The 15,396-nt window shown below is 38.9% G+C and overlaps 1 protein-coding gene across 1 annotated transcript; it reads right to left on the bottom strand.

Moving 5' to 3' along the window:
- Positions 1-1,857: 1,857 nt before the first annotated feature.
- On the bottom strand, positions 1,858-14,954 carry tcirg1b (T cell immune regulator 1, ATPase H+ transporting V0 subunit a3b). The gene is made up of 21 exons (XM_037779580.1): positions 14,444-14,954; positions 12,690-12,812; positions 11,322-11,400; positions 11,085-11,227; positions 10,902-10,997; positions 10,106-10,167; positions 9,902-10,028; positions 9,664-9,746; positions 9,482-9,575; positions 9,062-9,274; positions 8,793-8,943; positions 8,529-8,668; positions 7,444-7,601; positions 7,275-7,365; positions 7,041-7,159; positions 6,701-6,914; positions 4,454-4,564; positions 4,283-4,366; positions 4,082-4,202; positions 3,626-3,797; positions 1,858-2,701 (listed from the first exon to the last, which is right to left on the bottom strand). The coding sequence occupies exons 2-21, from the start codon at positions 12,804-12,806 to the stop codon at positions 2,608-2,610; spliced, it is 2,469 nt and encodes an 822-aa protein (XP_037635508.1). The 5' UTR covers positions 12,807-12,812; positions 14,444-14,954; the 3' UTR covers positions 1,858-2,607.
- Between the last annotated feature and the right edge of the window lie 442 nt (positions 14,955-15,396).

A 15,396-nucleotide genomic window follows, 5' to 3' on the forward strand; every position in this document is an offset into this window, starting at 1 on the left:
TAATTTTAAAAAAAGTTATTTTTATAAAACGGTCGCTATATCCTGACAGTAGTACATGAAACAGGTAACCTGGAAAAAATCATGTTCCTCTGTGTCCTCCGGTGCTCCTAACGGCATCTGCAAGATTTCACAGACCGGGGGAAAACAAGCAGTCAGAGCTGACCTGAGATCTCGTAATCTCCGACCAAACGGTCAAACTAGGCAGCGCTGATCAAATATGAATCAATATTCTGTTACATTAATGCCTATTTCTCTCCTCAGGTGTTTTCAGAATCATCTTGTAGTGCACGGTTTAGCTGTAAAATGAGAAAGTTTGTGACGCCGCCGCCATTGTGAAATCTGGTGGAGGAACGCCAAGTTCTGGTGACATGACCGGAGCACAGCCAATAGGAACGCTCTCTCAATGAAATGACCTGTGATTGGTCAAAGTCTTCCGTCACGGGCTAGATGTTCTAAAGCCTGAAAACAGAGTCATGAGGAGGAGCAGAAGTCTAGTTATCTCTCACAACACTTGAATTACAATATGCTGAAAGGTTATTATGGGATTTTTGCCCAATGATGCCAAACATATATACTGACTAGTGTTTATCTGACAGCTATAGTAACTAGTAGGTCCACAGATTTGACATACAAAACATGTCTTAAAAATAGGATGCATTATTGTGGGAATACTGATTTCGTCTCTGTTTGTGTTTAGCAATGCAGTTCATCTGTCTGATATACATACAAAGCATTTCTTCTTTCCGCCTATTCAGGAAAATTCAAATTGACCACTTTTGACAGTATTACAGTTTAGCTTCCAACTTTTCTAGCAATGTATTTCAGCTCTTAGCTTCTTTAGCTAATGCAGTTCAGCTTCCAACTCTGCCAGTCGTACACTTCATCTTCTAGGGTTTTCAGCAGAGCAGTGCAATGCATTTGAGCTTTAACATTTTTAGGCAAGTCATTTCACATTTCTGCATTTTCAACAATGCTTTGCAATAAATTTCAGCTGTCAGCATTCCCACGCATTTTCAGCAGGAAATGCATTTTCTAGTTAGAGAATAACCTACAAACTGAGCTCCGGGGTCAGCAACCTTTACTATCAAAAGAGCCATTTTAGGCAAGTCTAAGTATATAGTATATAAGTTTAATGCAGTGAGGGCCAAAGTGCAAATGTACTACGGAGTATTAGGGCCACATTGAGGAAAGAAATCTGAGATTTCCAGAATAAAGTCATAACTTTACGAGAAAAAAAGAAAATAGCACGTAAAATTACTACTTTATAACATAATTACTTTATTTTCATAATATTACGACTTTTTTCTTGTATTATGAAAATAAAGTAATTATATTATAAAGTAGTAATTTTATGTGCTATTTTCTTTTATAATATTATGACTTTATTCTCAAAATGTTTTTTTTCCCTCAATGTGGCCTTAATACTCCGTCGTACCGTCGTACCATAGACCTACAACAATGATAAATAAAAATGAAAATGTAAACAAAAAACAGTTATTCATTTCCATTTTTATAAATCCACAGGGAGCCTCTGGAGAGGAGCTGAAGAGCTGCAGGTTGCTGACCCCTGGCTTAGGTCATCAACATTAAAATGCATGTTTCATGTTAATGAATCACTAATAAATATACTTATGTACTCTTGATATGTACAGTATATTTTGGTGATACTTTCACCTAAGATTTTGAATGCTAGACTTCTTACTTGTAAAGGCATATTTGTACATTGTGGTATTAACTCCTTATTCTTATAAGGATTTGAATACTTCTTCCATCATTGGTAACTTCACAAATGAATTATAGACATACGTGACACAGTAAATGGTGTAAGGTTGCCTGTTCAGTGAAGGACTCCCACAATAAGATTAAACAAGAAAATCATTATTTAATTTCAGTTCAGATTTGATCCATCTTACAGTGCAAACCGGCAGGAAAAAGAAAAGAGAGAGAAACTGTCCGGGCAGAGTTTTGTTGAAGATAGTGGCGTGATGAAGGAGGTTAAGATCTGTCCAAACACTTAATGAATGAAGAAGCACTCAGTCCCCAGTAAGGCACCTGAAAAACGTTTACTACCAATAAAAACCTGTTGTGTTTTGAGATCGGAAGACGTGACAGTTAGGGGGAAAGTATCTTTGGCTCGTGAAAATCATTCATATAATTCCCTGCTATCATTTGAAGACTCCTACAGGGCCGGCTTATCGAAGCATAATACGTCCAATTCAACAATCATACCTTCCCTTAAACTGCAGAACAGATTCATTACTTGTTGTGATTTCCCTTTTGATGGCTATGATACATGTTCATACAGTGAAAAGTAAATGATTACTATTTTTGAGTAATTAAAAAAGCAGCCCATAACACTGAGTGAAATTAGCAAGGGGATACAAAAGTATATTTTTTTCATTTCATATAATTAATTGTAATTCATTATATAGGGACTCATTCAAAAATGCAAAAATAACAGTCTTTACCATCATGATCATTATGCAAGTCAATTAAACCATTTCACAGCCTACAGGCAATAGACGTGGAGACACAGTCATTCGGATGTGTGTAGTTGTAGTCCAAGTGCTCAGTAATAGACATAAATTAACAGAACCGTTTGGGTGATCATATAGCAGCTGATGCATTGATCAGAGCTGAGAAGGAGAAAGGGCTCAGCTTGTAGCCTGTACCACTGTAGAACTTGTTCTGAAACTCCACCCTGTAAAAGAGAGAAGCAAAGTCAACATGCAACAATACAAAACCACAACACATAATCCACCTTCTCCGTTTCTCTACGTCTCTTCACCAACAACCCGGTCCGGTTTATTTTACAGTCGACGTAAAGATGAACATTTCTGATGGATGGTTTGGTGACCTCCGAAGCTTTTTCTCTAGCAACTACCATCAGGAAAATATTTCCATTTACACACAAGAAATATCAAAATGTAACGTGCAGATGGCCATGAAACATGTGAACACATTCATCCTACATGAAGGATGAACCCTTTTCATTTTGGAGCCTCCCTGAGCTTAAAGGTCCCATATCGTGCTCATTTTCAGGTTCAGACTTGTATTTTGTGTTTCTACTAGAACATGTTTACATGCTGTAATGTTAAAAAAAACAACTTTATTTTCCTCATACTGTCTGCCTGAATATACCTGTATTCACCCTCTGTCTAAAACGCTCCGTTTTGGGTGCATTTCAACGGAATTGCGTTGCTAGGCAACAGTTTGGGTCCGTGTTTACTTCCTGTCAGCTGATGTTATATACATACACTGCAACAGGAAATAAACTGGGACACATTTAGAATGTTTATGTTTAAAACCGTGTAATGATCTATATATATTGTATATTTGTGACATCACAAATGGACAGAAATCCTAACGGCTTGTTTCAAACGCACAATTTCCGAATACAATGTGTGTGTATTTCTCTGTATATTGAGCGTTTTGATAGTTTAACAGTATTTATATATTACTTAAACCTTCTTTATAATATAAAAGACATGAAAATCTAACTTTTTACAATATGGGACCTTTAAGCAAAAAGCTATCACACATTTTACTCAGTGCAGATATTCAGCGTAGTATTTTTTTTAACACATTTTTCCCTCCGTCCTCTCCTCCTCCCTCCTCTCCTTACCAGTGCAGACGGAGCGCGTGCAGGAAAGCTGAGAGTCCCTCCATAACCAGCAGGATGGCGACCGTCAACATAGCAAAGAAGGCAAAAATCACAAAGAGGACTACAGATCCCACATAGCCCTTCCACCTCAGGGCGAGACGCATCACCATCACCCACAACACCTCAGAGAGCTCTGTGGAGACACAAATAACTCACCGTCAGAGAGACATCATGTGTGTGTGAATAACTGGCTTTAAAAAAAGAACAGTATGAGTGTTTAGAGAGGAAGTGTGTCAGCGTGTGTGTGTGTGTGTGTGTGCATCATGTGATTATGAAAGTGTATATTGTGTGTGTGTGTGTGTGTGTGTGTGTGTGTGTGTGTGTGTGTGTGTGCATCATGTGAGTATGAAGGTGTATATTGTGTGTGTGTGTGTGTGTGTGTGTGTGTGTGTGTGTGTCAGTACGGGTGCCACTAACGTGCGTGTGCCAGACTGAGAGCCCAGAGCCGGAGGTAAGAGGCGGTGTTGGAGATGCATCCCAGGCAGTACTCTATAGTGTGGATGGCCTGATGCATGAATACGTCTGCGACATCAAACTCCTGCAGACAGAACAGATTAAACACTTACATCTCTGACTCCGTTTAATCTGTTTAGTGAATTAAGTTATTCTCTCTCTTACCTCCTCTTCAGCAGCTCCCTCCGTCTCCCCCTGACAAGTGTTGATGGAGCCTTCGTCGGCCACTAGCGGTCGTCGGTCTTCTTCCTGATGGTGCAGAGAAACCAGAAATCGGTCAGAAAATACATCCGACTCTAGAATAAAGGGTTAAAGTTCAGTCAAACGCGGACTCACTGTTTGACGTCGTCTACTCTTGAATGCGATGTATTCGTACGTGGGCTTCCCAAACAGGAGGACCGGGACAGAACACAGAGCCAGCACCACCAGGATCTTCTGCACCACAATCTGCACATGAAGAGTCACAAGACCGGCCGGTTACGCTTCTGAGCGACACATGCCACTTTAGCAAAGCTATTCTGAAGGAAATACAGTACTACTGCACCTACAGAGAGCATGTACTTTCACTTCTGCAAAGTATTTTCCACAGCATGCCATAGATTTGGGCGGTTTAAGTGCTTTTTATTTCTACCATCCAGATGTTCACTGGTTTCAGTTCATATTAGTGGAGTATGAAAATGAGCTTGAAACTAGTTCAAGATCGATACTCCGTGAGCATTTCATTGTCCTTCTGTCAAACCCATATTTTTTTCTATTTTAAAATATGAGAAGCAATTATATTGTTGTATTGTTGTAACACTTAGAAGTTCCTTTTCCACTGAGTATCTCCTATTTAGCTTTTCATTTTTAATTTTCCATACAGCTTTTCTGATGCAGTACTTCAAAATGCAAATAAAACACCTGAATAGAAACATGGCTAGTGTCTTATTTCTACAATAAACATCATATAAAAAGTAAATAAAACTGCTCTGGGGTTATTGTCCTATTCTTTTCTCTTGACTCAGCTGCCTTCAGTTGTGGTGCTAAGCTAGGCTAAGATGAAACTTACATCAATACTCCCATGTGATTCTGGTTAACACAACACACACACACACACGTTCCTTTTAAATGTAATATTAGTACAGCAATCAATAAATGCTGCTATCTATCTGAATGCAAGACATAATTAATTGCAGGTTTGGGAAGTAGTCAAAGAGGAAGCCGACCATGTTGATTTGAAGCTAATATAGGCGAACCGATATCAGTGTGACCGTAGTGTAAACTCTTCAAACTTTAAGAAGTCTTGTGTTGGCGTGTTCATGCATTTGTAGCAAACTTCCACATCTGAGTTTTGAGAGTAATCTCACTCACACGTTATATATTCAGAAAATAAAACCCGGAGGAGACAGGCACACACGGGGGAGGGGGAAGTGAAATATTAGTTGCTGACTAGCATTTGTGTCGCTTTAACGTACCAATTTTGGATTAAAAAAAAACAAACATTTCAGCTCCAGAACCCATGAACAAATAAATAACCTTGATTAAGATAATGCAGACTAAATATTCGCTGTGATGGGAAAAAAAAAGTTCTGAAAAAATGTCCGAAAAAAAAGTCTGAAAAATGTCCGAAAAAAAAGTCTGAAAAAAAGATCTGAAAAATTTTTCGAAAAAAAAGTCTGAAAAAAAATTTCCGAAAAAAAAGATCTGAAAAAAATTTCCAAAAAAAAAGTCTCAAAAATGTCGGACAAAAAAGTCTGAAACAAAAGATCTGAAAAGATTTCCGAAAAAAAAAGTCTGAAAAATGTCGGACAAAAAAAGTCTGAAAAAAAAGATCTGAAAACATTTCCGAAAAAAAAGTCTGAAAAATGTCGGACAAAAAAAGTCTGAAAAAAAAGATCTGAAAAAAATTCCGAAAAAAAAGTCTGAAAAATGTAGGACAAAAAAAGTCTGAAAAATGTAGCACAAAAAAAGTCTGAAAAAAAAGATCTGAAAAATGTAGGACAAAAACAGTCTGAAAAATGTAGGACAAAAACAGTCTGAAAAATGTCCGAAAAAAAAGATCTGAAAAAATTTCCAAAAAAAAAGTCTGAAAAATGTCAAAAAAAAAAAGATCCGAAAAAAAAGATCTGAAAAATTTTCCGAAAAAAAAGTCTTAAAAATGTCAGGAAAAAAAAGATCTGAAAAATGTAGGACAAAAAAAGTCTGAAAAATGTCCGAAAAAAAAGATCTGAAAAAATTTCCGAAAAAAAAGTCTGAAAAATGTCGGACAAAAAAAGTCTGAAAAAAAAGTCTGAAAAATGTAGGACAAAAAAAGTCTGAAAAATGTAGGACAAAAAAAGTCTGAAAAAAAAGATCTGAAAAATGTACCAAAAAAAAGTCTGAAAAAATGTCCGAAACAAAAGTCTGAAAAAAGATCTGAAAAATGTCTTCATGGTGATTTTCATACTGTACTAACAAAATAAAATGATGAATGGTTTACAAGAATGGTTTACAAGAATGTAGAAAACGTATTCATCAGTATAGAAACTGTCTGGAGGATAAACTGTAGGACATGAGTTAAAACACTGATATGTTCCTTTTTAAGGAAATGAACAAAGCACACACCTGTCCTTGGTAGAGCGTTGGGTTCTCAGGGTTGTCTGTGAAGAGGAACATATCTATGAAGTGGATGAGTATACTGGGAGCCTTTTTTGACTGTGCGGGAGTGAAGGCGAGCCACTTGAAGACCACCATAAACACCAGGTAGCCAAACAGACACACCATGAAGAACAGCTCAGGGATCAGCACAAAGAACACACTGCTTAGCTGGCCAAAGTGCCTGGAGACAAACGACAACGAGGGGAAAGCAGGGAAACAAAGACGTGTGAAGGCAAGTTAGAACACTTATGAAAAGAAACATGAATGGACGTGTAAACACAACAACATGCATCATAACATGACTTACCAGTAGTTAAAGAACGACAAGCAGACTCCAAAAGTCATGTGAATAACACCGATGATGACCGACATCTTCATCTTGTACGAGTTCAGGAAAGTTAGTTTGTTGTTGGACAGCCCCCAGACCTGACGACGACACAAGAGGAGAGAGAATGAGGACAGATGCAGCGACAACCAACATTACAGCATGATAGAAGAAACGGAGCCGTGAAGGAAGAGTTGATGAGTGTGACGGCCGTACCGGGTCGATGCCAAACGGATAGGGGGTGGTGAAAACACCCGACACGACAGGATCCATGGACAGGTACTGGTTCCCTGCCAGGACTGATGAACTGAGAGAAATAAAATACAGTTAGTTGAGATGGACAAGAAAATAATGTGTGTGGAGAAGGTGAATGAAATGTCCTCACTTCCAGATGTTGTTCTCAAACATCGGGCCGACGTGCCACGCTGAGTCGAAGGTACTGAGGCCTCGGCTGAAGCACTCGTTGTAAACGGCCCCCGTGTAGATGGAGAACAGTCCCATCAGCAGAATCAGATACCTTCCTCCGAACATCATCCTCCAGATCTGAAACACACGGGGAACCATTTCATTTCAGTATTTAATATGTAAGGTCAACAACATAGTTCCGCTCTTTTATTGAAAACACACAGTAAAGACCTTTGTGACCTTAGTTCTTAAATATGACTTCCTAAATATTAAAGGTCTCATATCGTGCTCATTTTCAGGTTCCTACTTCTATTTTGTGTTTCTACAGAGCATACACACACACAGTCATTACTATTCTATTCACTCACTTATATTTATATTCCATATTGTATATAGACCTCTCTCACTGTAAATATTACCATTGTCCCTACAATTTCTAAATATTTGTACAGTTGATGTTGTTTTGTTCTCATGAGCACTGCCACTTTACATTTCACTGCAAATCCTGTATGAGTACATGACAAATAAAACTCTTGAATCTTGAACATGTTTACATGCTGTAATGTTAAACAAAAACTTTATTTTCCTCATACTGTCTGTCTTATTATACCTGTATTTACCCTCTGTCTGAAACGCTCCGTTTTAGTACATTTCAATGGAATTGCAACAGAACTGCGTTGCTAAGCAACAGTTTGGGTCCATGTTTACTTTCGGTCAGCTGATGTTATTTACCTACACTGAAACAGGAAATAAACTGGGACACATTTAGAATGTTTATGTTTAAAACCGTGTAATGATCTATAAATTGTATATTTGTGACATCACAAATGGACAGAAATCCTAACGGCTTGTTTCAAACGCACAATTTCTGAATACGGGCTGTGTGTATTTCTCCGTACTGTATATTGAGCGTTTTGATAGTTTAACAGTATTTATAAAGCACTTAAACCTGCTTTATAATATAAAAGACATGAAAATCTCACTTTTTACAATATGGGACCTTTAAGTTATCATTCAAACAATGTAGATCGGGATTAGTACTCGGTCACACTCAGTGTTTGTTACCTCGTTGTTGTTGTTCCTGAATTTGGGGTCCTTCTCCTCGAGGACCATCCAGAGGGCAGCCAGAGTCATCAGTAAACCGTGACCCACATCCCCAAACATCACAGCAAACAGGAAGGGGAATGTAATTATGGTGTACACCGCTGCAGAGGCATCGACAGGAAAGACTTGACTATAATAATAATACATGTGAGGTTGAGCATTGTCTACTTTGATCATATCCTTTAATTAATGAAGAAACTCTTTTAGTGAAATGTGCAGACGTACCTGGATTGACTTCCCGGTAGCTGGCCACTCCGTAGGCATCGACAATGTTCTGGAAACCGGCTGTGAAAGAGTTGATGGGAAACAGGGTCGGTGGGGGGGCGGAGGAAGGCAGGCGGTTGTAGAAAGAGTCGACACCACTGCCGCTCTTCCTCTGAGGATGGAGAAGACGGTTGGAATAAAGGTTGACGAGTGTTAGAAATTGGGCGCTTTACTTATTTGTGTCACGTCTCCGCATCTACAGAACTCATCACCATAGAGCTTTGCCTTACCCCTCCCTCTCTCAGAGCGCTCTGCAGCTCAGGCAACTTGGCGATGGGACACCAGGCCTCAGCGATCAGGCATTTGTCTGTGACGGAGGGGCTGCAGAGATTCAGCACCATCTGGATCGCCTTAGACTTCTGCACCCGCACCTTCCACTGGGGCAACACCGCCACCGCCCGCATCAGCAGCTGCTGCAGGAAGGACTCGGTCTGCGACAACACCTGAAGTAGAGGGACGTGAGACGGGTTTTTAGAAATACTGAGCAGAGAACAATACTTTTTTTTTTTTAAGAAAACAGAGCTGCTATTTTTGTGCTTTCTGGTATTTCAAGTGGAATACAGGCGTCACAAAAGAGAGGGCAAATGCTGGTGATTGTACCAGCGTTCAACAAATAGTGCTGTGCTTTTATAAACATGCACCACACTCACGGCTTTGATATCTTCAATTCTGCCTTGAAGTCCCTGGAGAATCTCTTCTCTCTCAGCAGTGCTCTCAGGGTATGCAAATGTCTGTGTGCGGAAGCTGTGAGGAAGTGAATTCAAAAGATTTTCAACAGGTTCGACAGACATTGTAGTGTGGAAATCTACAACTGATGCACCGGTTTACCCACCAATCACAGATCTTCTTCACTTTCTGTCCGATCTGATCTCCCCAGTAGGAGATGAGGAACACCGTCCACTGCACCATTTCTCCCTGCAAACGAAGAAACAGCTGCGATAAAAGACCCATAACCAAACTCATTAGTTATGAGAAATCATCAGAGACTGTCCCTGTGACTGAAATAACTTTCACAACTATCTCTCAGCCATGATTCCCTCTCTCTCTCTCTCCGTCTCCCAGTTCCGTACCGTGTCCGGATGCTCGAGACGATCCTCCATTTCTCTGAAGTCCACAATGATATAACCGCGACACGCCCGCCATAACAACCGTTCAAATGAGGGAACCTTCCAGGGATGGACCACTCCTGCCACGAAACTGAGAGAGAAGATGCATGTTGGTAAGCACGCTGAATGTAGAGATAAAAACATTCAACTTTAGAAAATGCGATGTACCTGAGGCGGACATCTTGGCGGTTATCAAACAGGCCTTGGCTTTCCAGTACCGGTGGTGGTGCCTGTGAGATGAGGCCAAAAGGAGAGTGATTATCTTTGTAGTTTGCAGACTCACTCTAGAGCAGGGGTCAGCGCCCTTTACTAACAATAGAGCCATTTTAGGCAAAAAAACAAAAACAAAAAATCTGTCTGGAGCCAAAAAACATGTGATCATTGTGATGAAGGTAACACAGTTTATAGTCTAAGTATATAGTATATAAGTCTAATACATTGAGGGCCAAAGTACAAATGTACTACGGAGTATTAGGGCCACATTGAGGGAAAAAATATCTGAGATTTACAGAATAAAGTCATAATATTACGAGAAAAAAGTTGTAATATTACGAGAATAAAGTCATAACTTAACGAGAAATATTATGACTTTATTATCATAATATTATGACTTTATTCTCGAAATCTCACATTTATTTATTTTTCGTCAATGTGGCCCTAATACTCCGTCGTACCGTCGTACCATAGACCTACAACAATGATAAATAAAAATGAAAATGTAAACAAAAAAACAGTTATTCATTTCCATTTTTAAAAATCCACAGTGAGCCACTGGAGAGGAGCTAAAGAGACGCAGGTTGCTGACCCCTGCAGGTTGCAGACCCCTGCAGGTTGCTGACCCCTGCAGGTTGCAGACCCCTGCAGGTTGCTGACCCCTGCAGGTTGCTGACCCCTGCACTAGAACTATATTTAAAGAATAAACAATGCAGGAATTGTAGCAGAAAATGTAAAATGTTTTTCCCACCTGTGAGGCTGTGAGAGAGTGCGTCCTGGTCAGGACTCCCTGGTACTGACAGAGCTGGGTCAGCTGAGCCCGGAGGCTGTCTCTGTTTCTGGACACCTGGTGAGACACAAAAACTGTTCAACCTCTAGAGTACTAATGAGGCGTTCTTTAACTGATCATCTCATCCTCACTTTAAGTGCTCACCTCTTTGAGCTCTCTGGCCAGCCTCTCGCACTCCTCCTCTATGGTGATGAGTTCTCGGGGCTGAGGGGCCGAAGGAATCGGGCATGGAGGAGGGAGGGGACACCGCTGAGACAGGGAGCGATTGATCTCCTGCTCCAGGAAGGCTGAAGGGCAGATAAAGAAGGTCAAACAAGAAATTATAAATAAATAAGGAACATGGCGGGGAATATAAGGTGGGAACAATGAGTCAGGACTTACTAAAAGTTTTCTCAAGCTCCTCGCATCGCCTGACCTCACTGACAAACTTCCTCTGAAAGGCGTTCACGTTAGGATTCAACTAGAGCAGAGAGGGGAGAGAGGAAGAGGGTTACTCATGTTCATCTCATGACATTGATTAGCCGTGTCTCAGAGTGACTCAAAGCAACCAGCAGTTCATCTAAAACTCAGATTTAGAAAAAAATGCTGCAGACTCTAAATTGACTTCACAAGATCACATTCAGTTCAGTAAATAGATCAGTTACTATGCTCCGGGGTCGTTGTGAGAGTAATGATCATCAGATGCTTGTGAGATGAGCCCAAACACATGAAAACAAGGGTTGAAATCAATCTGTCACTTGCTCGTCAAGCATCTTAGGCATAATAGGGGGCCGAAATAGTTGCATGTGGGAAAAGTATTCTGGCGTAAACAGTAGCTGACTAGTTTACAAGACTAATCGGACTTTGGAAACAATCAAGATGGCCTAACTACGGCGAGTCGGTGCGCGCTGTTCTTGTTTTTTTCTTTCTTTAGTTTTTGTTATTTTTATTTTTTGTTTATATCTTATATTGTATATTGGTAGAATTTCATTTTTTTTTTTTTTATTCTTATCTTACTGCTTATTTGCACCAACAAACCAAAGCAAACTCCTGGTGTATACCTGATACACCTGGCAATAAATACAGATTCAGATTCTGGTATTGGGTATTGTCAGTGTACAGCTGGAAATATTTAGTTTTTTTCCTCTATATATTTCACTTGAAACTGTTCAGTTAATTTTTAACTACAGTTCTGAATAAAATGAGACAATACCAGTCAGTACTATCCATTTCTTGTTTTGTTTTCATTGACTGGATTTTGTGAAGTTTTATATATGTGCAAATAAAAAATAAAAAATAAAATAAATACAAAATATTTAATTTAAATTATGTTTATTCTGAAATGACATGCAATGTGGAATGGATCATTTTTGTGTGACTGCTGTCGGTCGGTAATAAAAGTAAAAATGTTTGTTGTAACCCATGATTGCTCCACACTCCCTGCCCTTTTATTTTTATTTATTTATTTATTTTTCCTTTCCTTCTTGGTATCGTCATGTTAGGTGTGTGTACATGTATGTATAATAAAATTAAAAAAGTATTTAATTCACACAGGAGAGTACAAAAATAGGCTTTAATCTGTGGTTATTTCATATAGACTACTTGTTTATTGAATTACCAAAAAACATACTATATTGTGATATAGATCATTATTTGAAATGTGAAATGAGTTACATCACGATAGAAGGTTTTGGCCATAGCTCCCAGCACTAGCCTCCTATTGGACACTTTTCACCACAAGATCATGAACCAATAGTTTAAGTTACTCACGTCTCTGAATTCAACCAGGCCCAGTTCTCCCAGCTCACTGACACAGTTGTAAGCCGAGCCGGACTGAAGGAAGAGCTGCACCAGGCACACCTCCTCACTGCGAAACATGGAGCCCATAACTGCCTGCAAGGAAACAAATCCAAATCAATATTACAACATAGGTAGCCAAAGCACTGCAGTTTATAGTGGCATGAGGGATATTATTGGATAAAGTGATGAGGAGAGACGCAGTAAACAGTTCACAGTCAGGACAATGAAAGCCTCTTTGTGACAATGGAGAAGCTCATGAGTGGAAACTGAAGAAAAGGGAAGCAACAAGTCCTCCTGACTGTGATGATCAGGTGGGATTTCCATTCTTGCACAGACTTGTTTCCCTCTTAGTTTTAGTTTATTGCTTTATTTGACAGGGACGGTGCAATATTAATAACATTTTCTGAAAATATGCCCGATTTCATCTTCCATCCCTGGGCAGGCACGAGTTAAAACACCGTGAAGGAAAAGGAAGAAAAGTATCAGCAGGTTGTGATTTAATAGTCTCATGATGACACAAACTGGATAGAGGTAGAACTTTAGATAGTAAAGGTTGTTGACCCCTGATTTGGACTAACCTCATTGATGTAAATGATGTGGACAAAACACCACAACAACACCACCAGAAAACTACTGAAAACTCCAAAATGACCATGAAGTTGCATTTAACACTAACAAATAATAATAGTTTCAACTAAATCTGGACATTATAGCCTTCATGAAGGTGGCATGTCTTTACGGGGAAGTTATACTAGTTTCAGAGTGTGTGAAGAACTAACATTTATAGACCAGTGTTACCTAAAAAAAACATTAAAGGGAACATTATGAGTAGAAAAAGAAAAACACATATTTCTAAATTAACTTTCCTTAAACGAATAATAACCAGCTTGTTTCACCTCATAAAGTCTGTCTCTTTAGTCTCCATAAATCAGAAACAATAAGCAATAAGTTTCGTTTTTAGTGTCCCTCCATAGCCATGAAATAAAGAATGGTAATTAAACAGAAGAGCAGAACAGAAAAGTAGTAGCAGGTTGTGATTTAATAGTCTCATGATGACACTAGCTAACTGGATAGAGGTAGAACTTTAGATAGTAAAGGTTGCTGACCCCTGCTTTAGACTAACCTCATTAATGTAAATGATGTGGACAAAACACCACAACAGCACCAGAAAGGAAGTTCCATTAACACTAACAAATAATAATAGTTTCAACTAAATCTGGACATCATAGCCTCCGTGAAGGTGGCATGTCTTCACAGGGAAGTTATACTAGTTTTAGAGATTTGAAGAATTAACATTTATAGACTTGGTGTTACCCAAAATAAACATTAAAAGGAGCATTATTATATTAGACTACACACACATTAACACAAGTAGACAAAGAAAAAGATATTCCTAAAGGAACTTTCCTTAAATGAATAATAACCGGCTTGTTTCACCTCATAGACTGTCTCTTTAGTCTCCATGAATCAGAATCAGAGCAATACGTTTCGTTTTTAGTGTCCCTCTATAACCATGAAATAAAGAAGTCTTAAAGAATGGTAATGAAACAGAAGATGGTTAAAACGTTATAAATGAAGTGCTGTGTTTTAATGAAACGGGGAATTCCGTGAAGGAAGAAAAAGAAAGTAGCAGCAGGTTGTGATTTAATAGTCTCATGATGACACTAATAAACTGGATAGAGGTAGAACAACAGCTAGAAGAGGTTAAATGTTGTTGAACTCACCTGTTCAGGTACACTCCGTCCTGCTGTCCTGCTGTCCTGCTGTCCTTCTGACCTACTGTCCGGTTCCCGTACCGACGGACAGACCCGGTGACTGCTAACCGGGCTGAACCAGACTGTTTATTAGAAGTTCTCCGTTCAGTCTCTCACTTCCCGTTTAGAGAGAGTCACGTTACTGCTGCGGTCTCACGTGACGACTGTTAACGTTCTGTTCTTCTCCCGTTTGGCCACGAGGGGCTCGAGACTCCTTCCTGTTGCTTTAAATGGCGGTAAAAACAAAAGAGCATCATTGTGATCAGTTTAACAGAGTTTAACGTCTAACATGAGCTAAATGTTGAATTATGTTATTGTGTTACGCTGTATAATGTCGTGTGAATTTTAGTTGCTAAGCGACACCGTGATGACGTTGGTGGTGTGACTCTCATTAGAGGAACGTTCTGTGACGTGACGCTGCGTTCTAGAACCGACCGTTAGGTTTAAAAACCAAGAAAAGAACACATATATTAAAGAATGTGGTGACGTCACCTCCTAGAAATGCGTGTCCTGGTTTGACATGGACATATTTTTAAATTTTTTAATTAAAAATTATTATAAATTAAAATGTGCAGTGCAGTGCTTGATAAATATATACACCAGTGTTATTACCCATCTTGACATAAAAAAACAATCACTAAATAATGCGATTTAATAAAATGTATGAAGCAGCACATATAGTTGTTAAGGTTTTAATCTGTAAACATGTTTATTTTTTATGGTTTTCATCACTTGTTGTTATACTAAATGTCCTTACTACAACATTACAATAATGTTTAATAATTTTATACATTACCCCTTTTAAAATTCTATAATACTTTTAAGACATTTAAATTCATTTTCATCAAGCTTTGTGCATCCTTGTAAATATTGATTATAATAACATTTTCTAAAAATGGGGGATTTCATGATTTTCTCTACAC

The sequence above is a fragment of the Sebastes umbrosus genome, chromosome 9, assembly GCF_015220745.1.
Source record: "Sebastes umbrosus isolate fSebUmb1 chromosome 9, fSebUmb1.pri, whole genome shotgun sequence".
Lineage (NCBI taxonomy): Eukaryota > Metazoa > Chordata > Actinopteri > Perciformes > Sebastidae > Sebastes > Sebastes umbrosus.

Coding starts and splice junctions, on each gene's coding strand:
- tcirg1b (XM_037779580.1), bottom strand. CDS start 12,806: ATGGGCTCCATGTTTCGCAGTGAGGAGGTGTGCCTGGTGCAGCTCTTC. Junction 4,565..6,700: donor CAACGCTCTACCAAGGACAG/GTGTGTGCTTTG, acceptor CTTCATGTGCAG/ATTGTGGTGCAGAAGATCCT. Junction 4,367..4,453: donor AGAGTAGACGACGTCAAACA/GTGAGTCCGCGT, acceptor CTGCACCATCAG/GAAGAAGACCGACGACCGCT.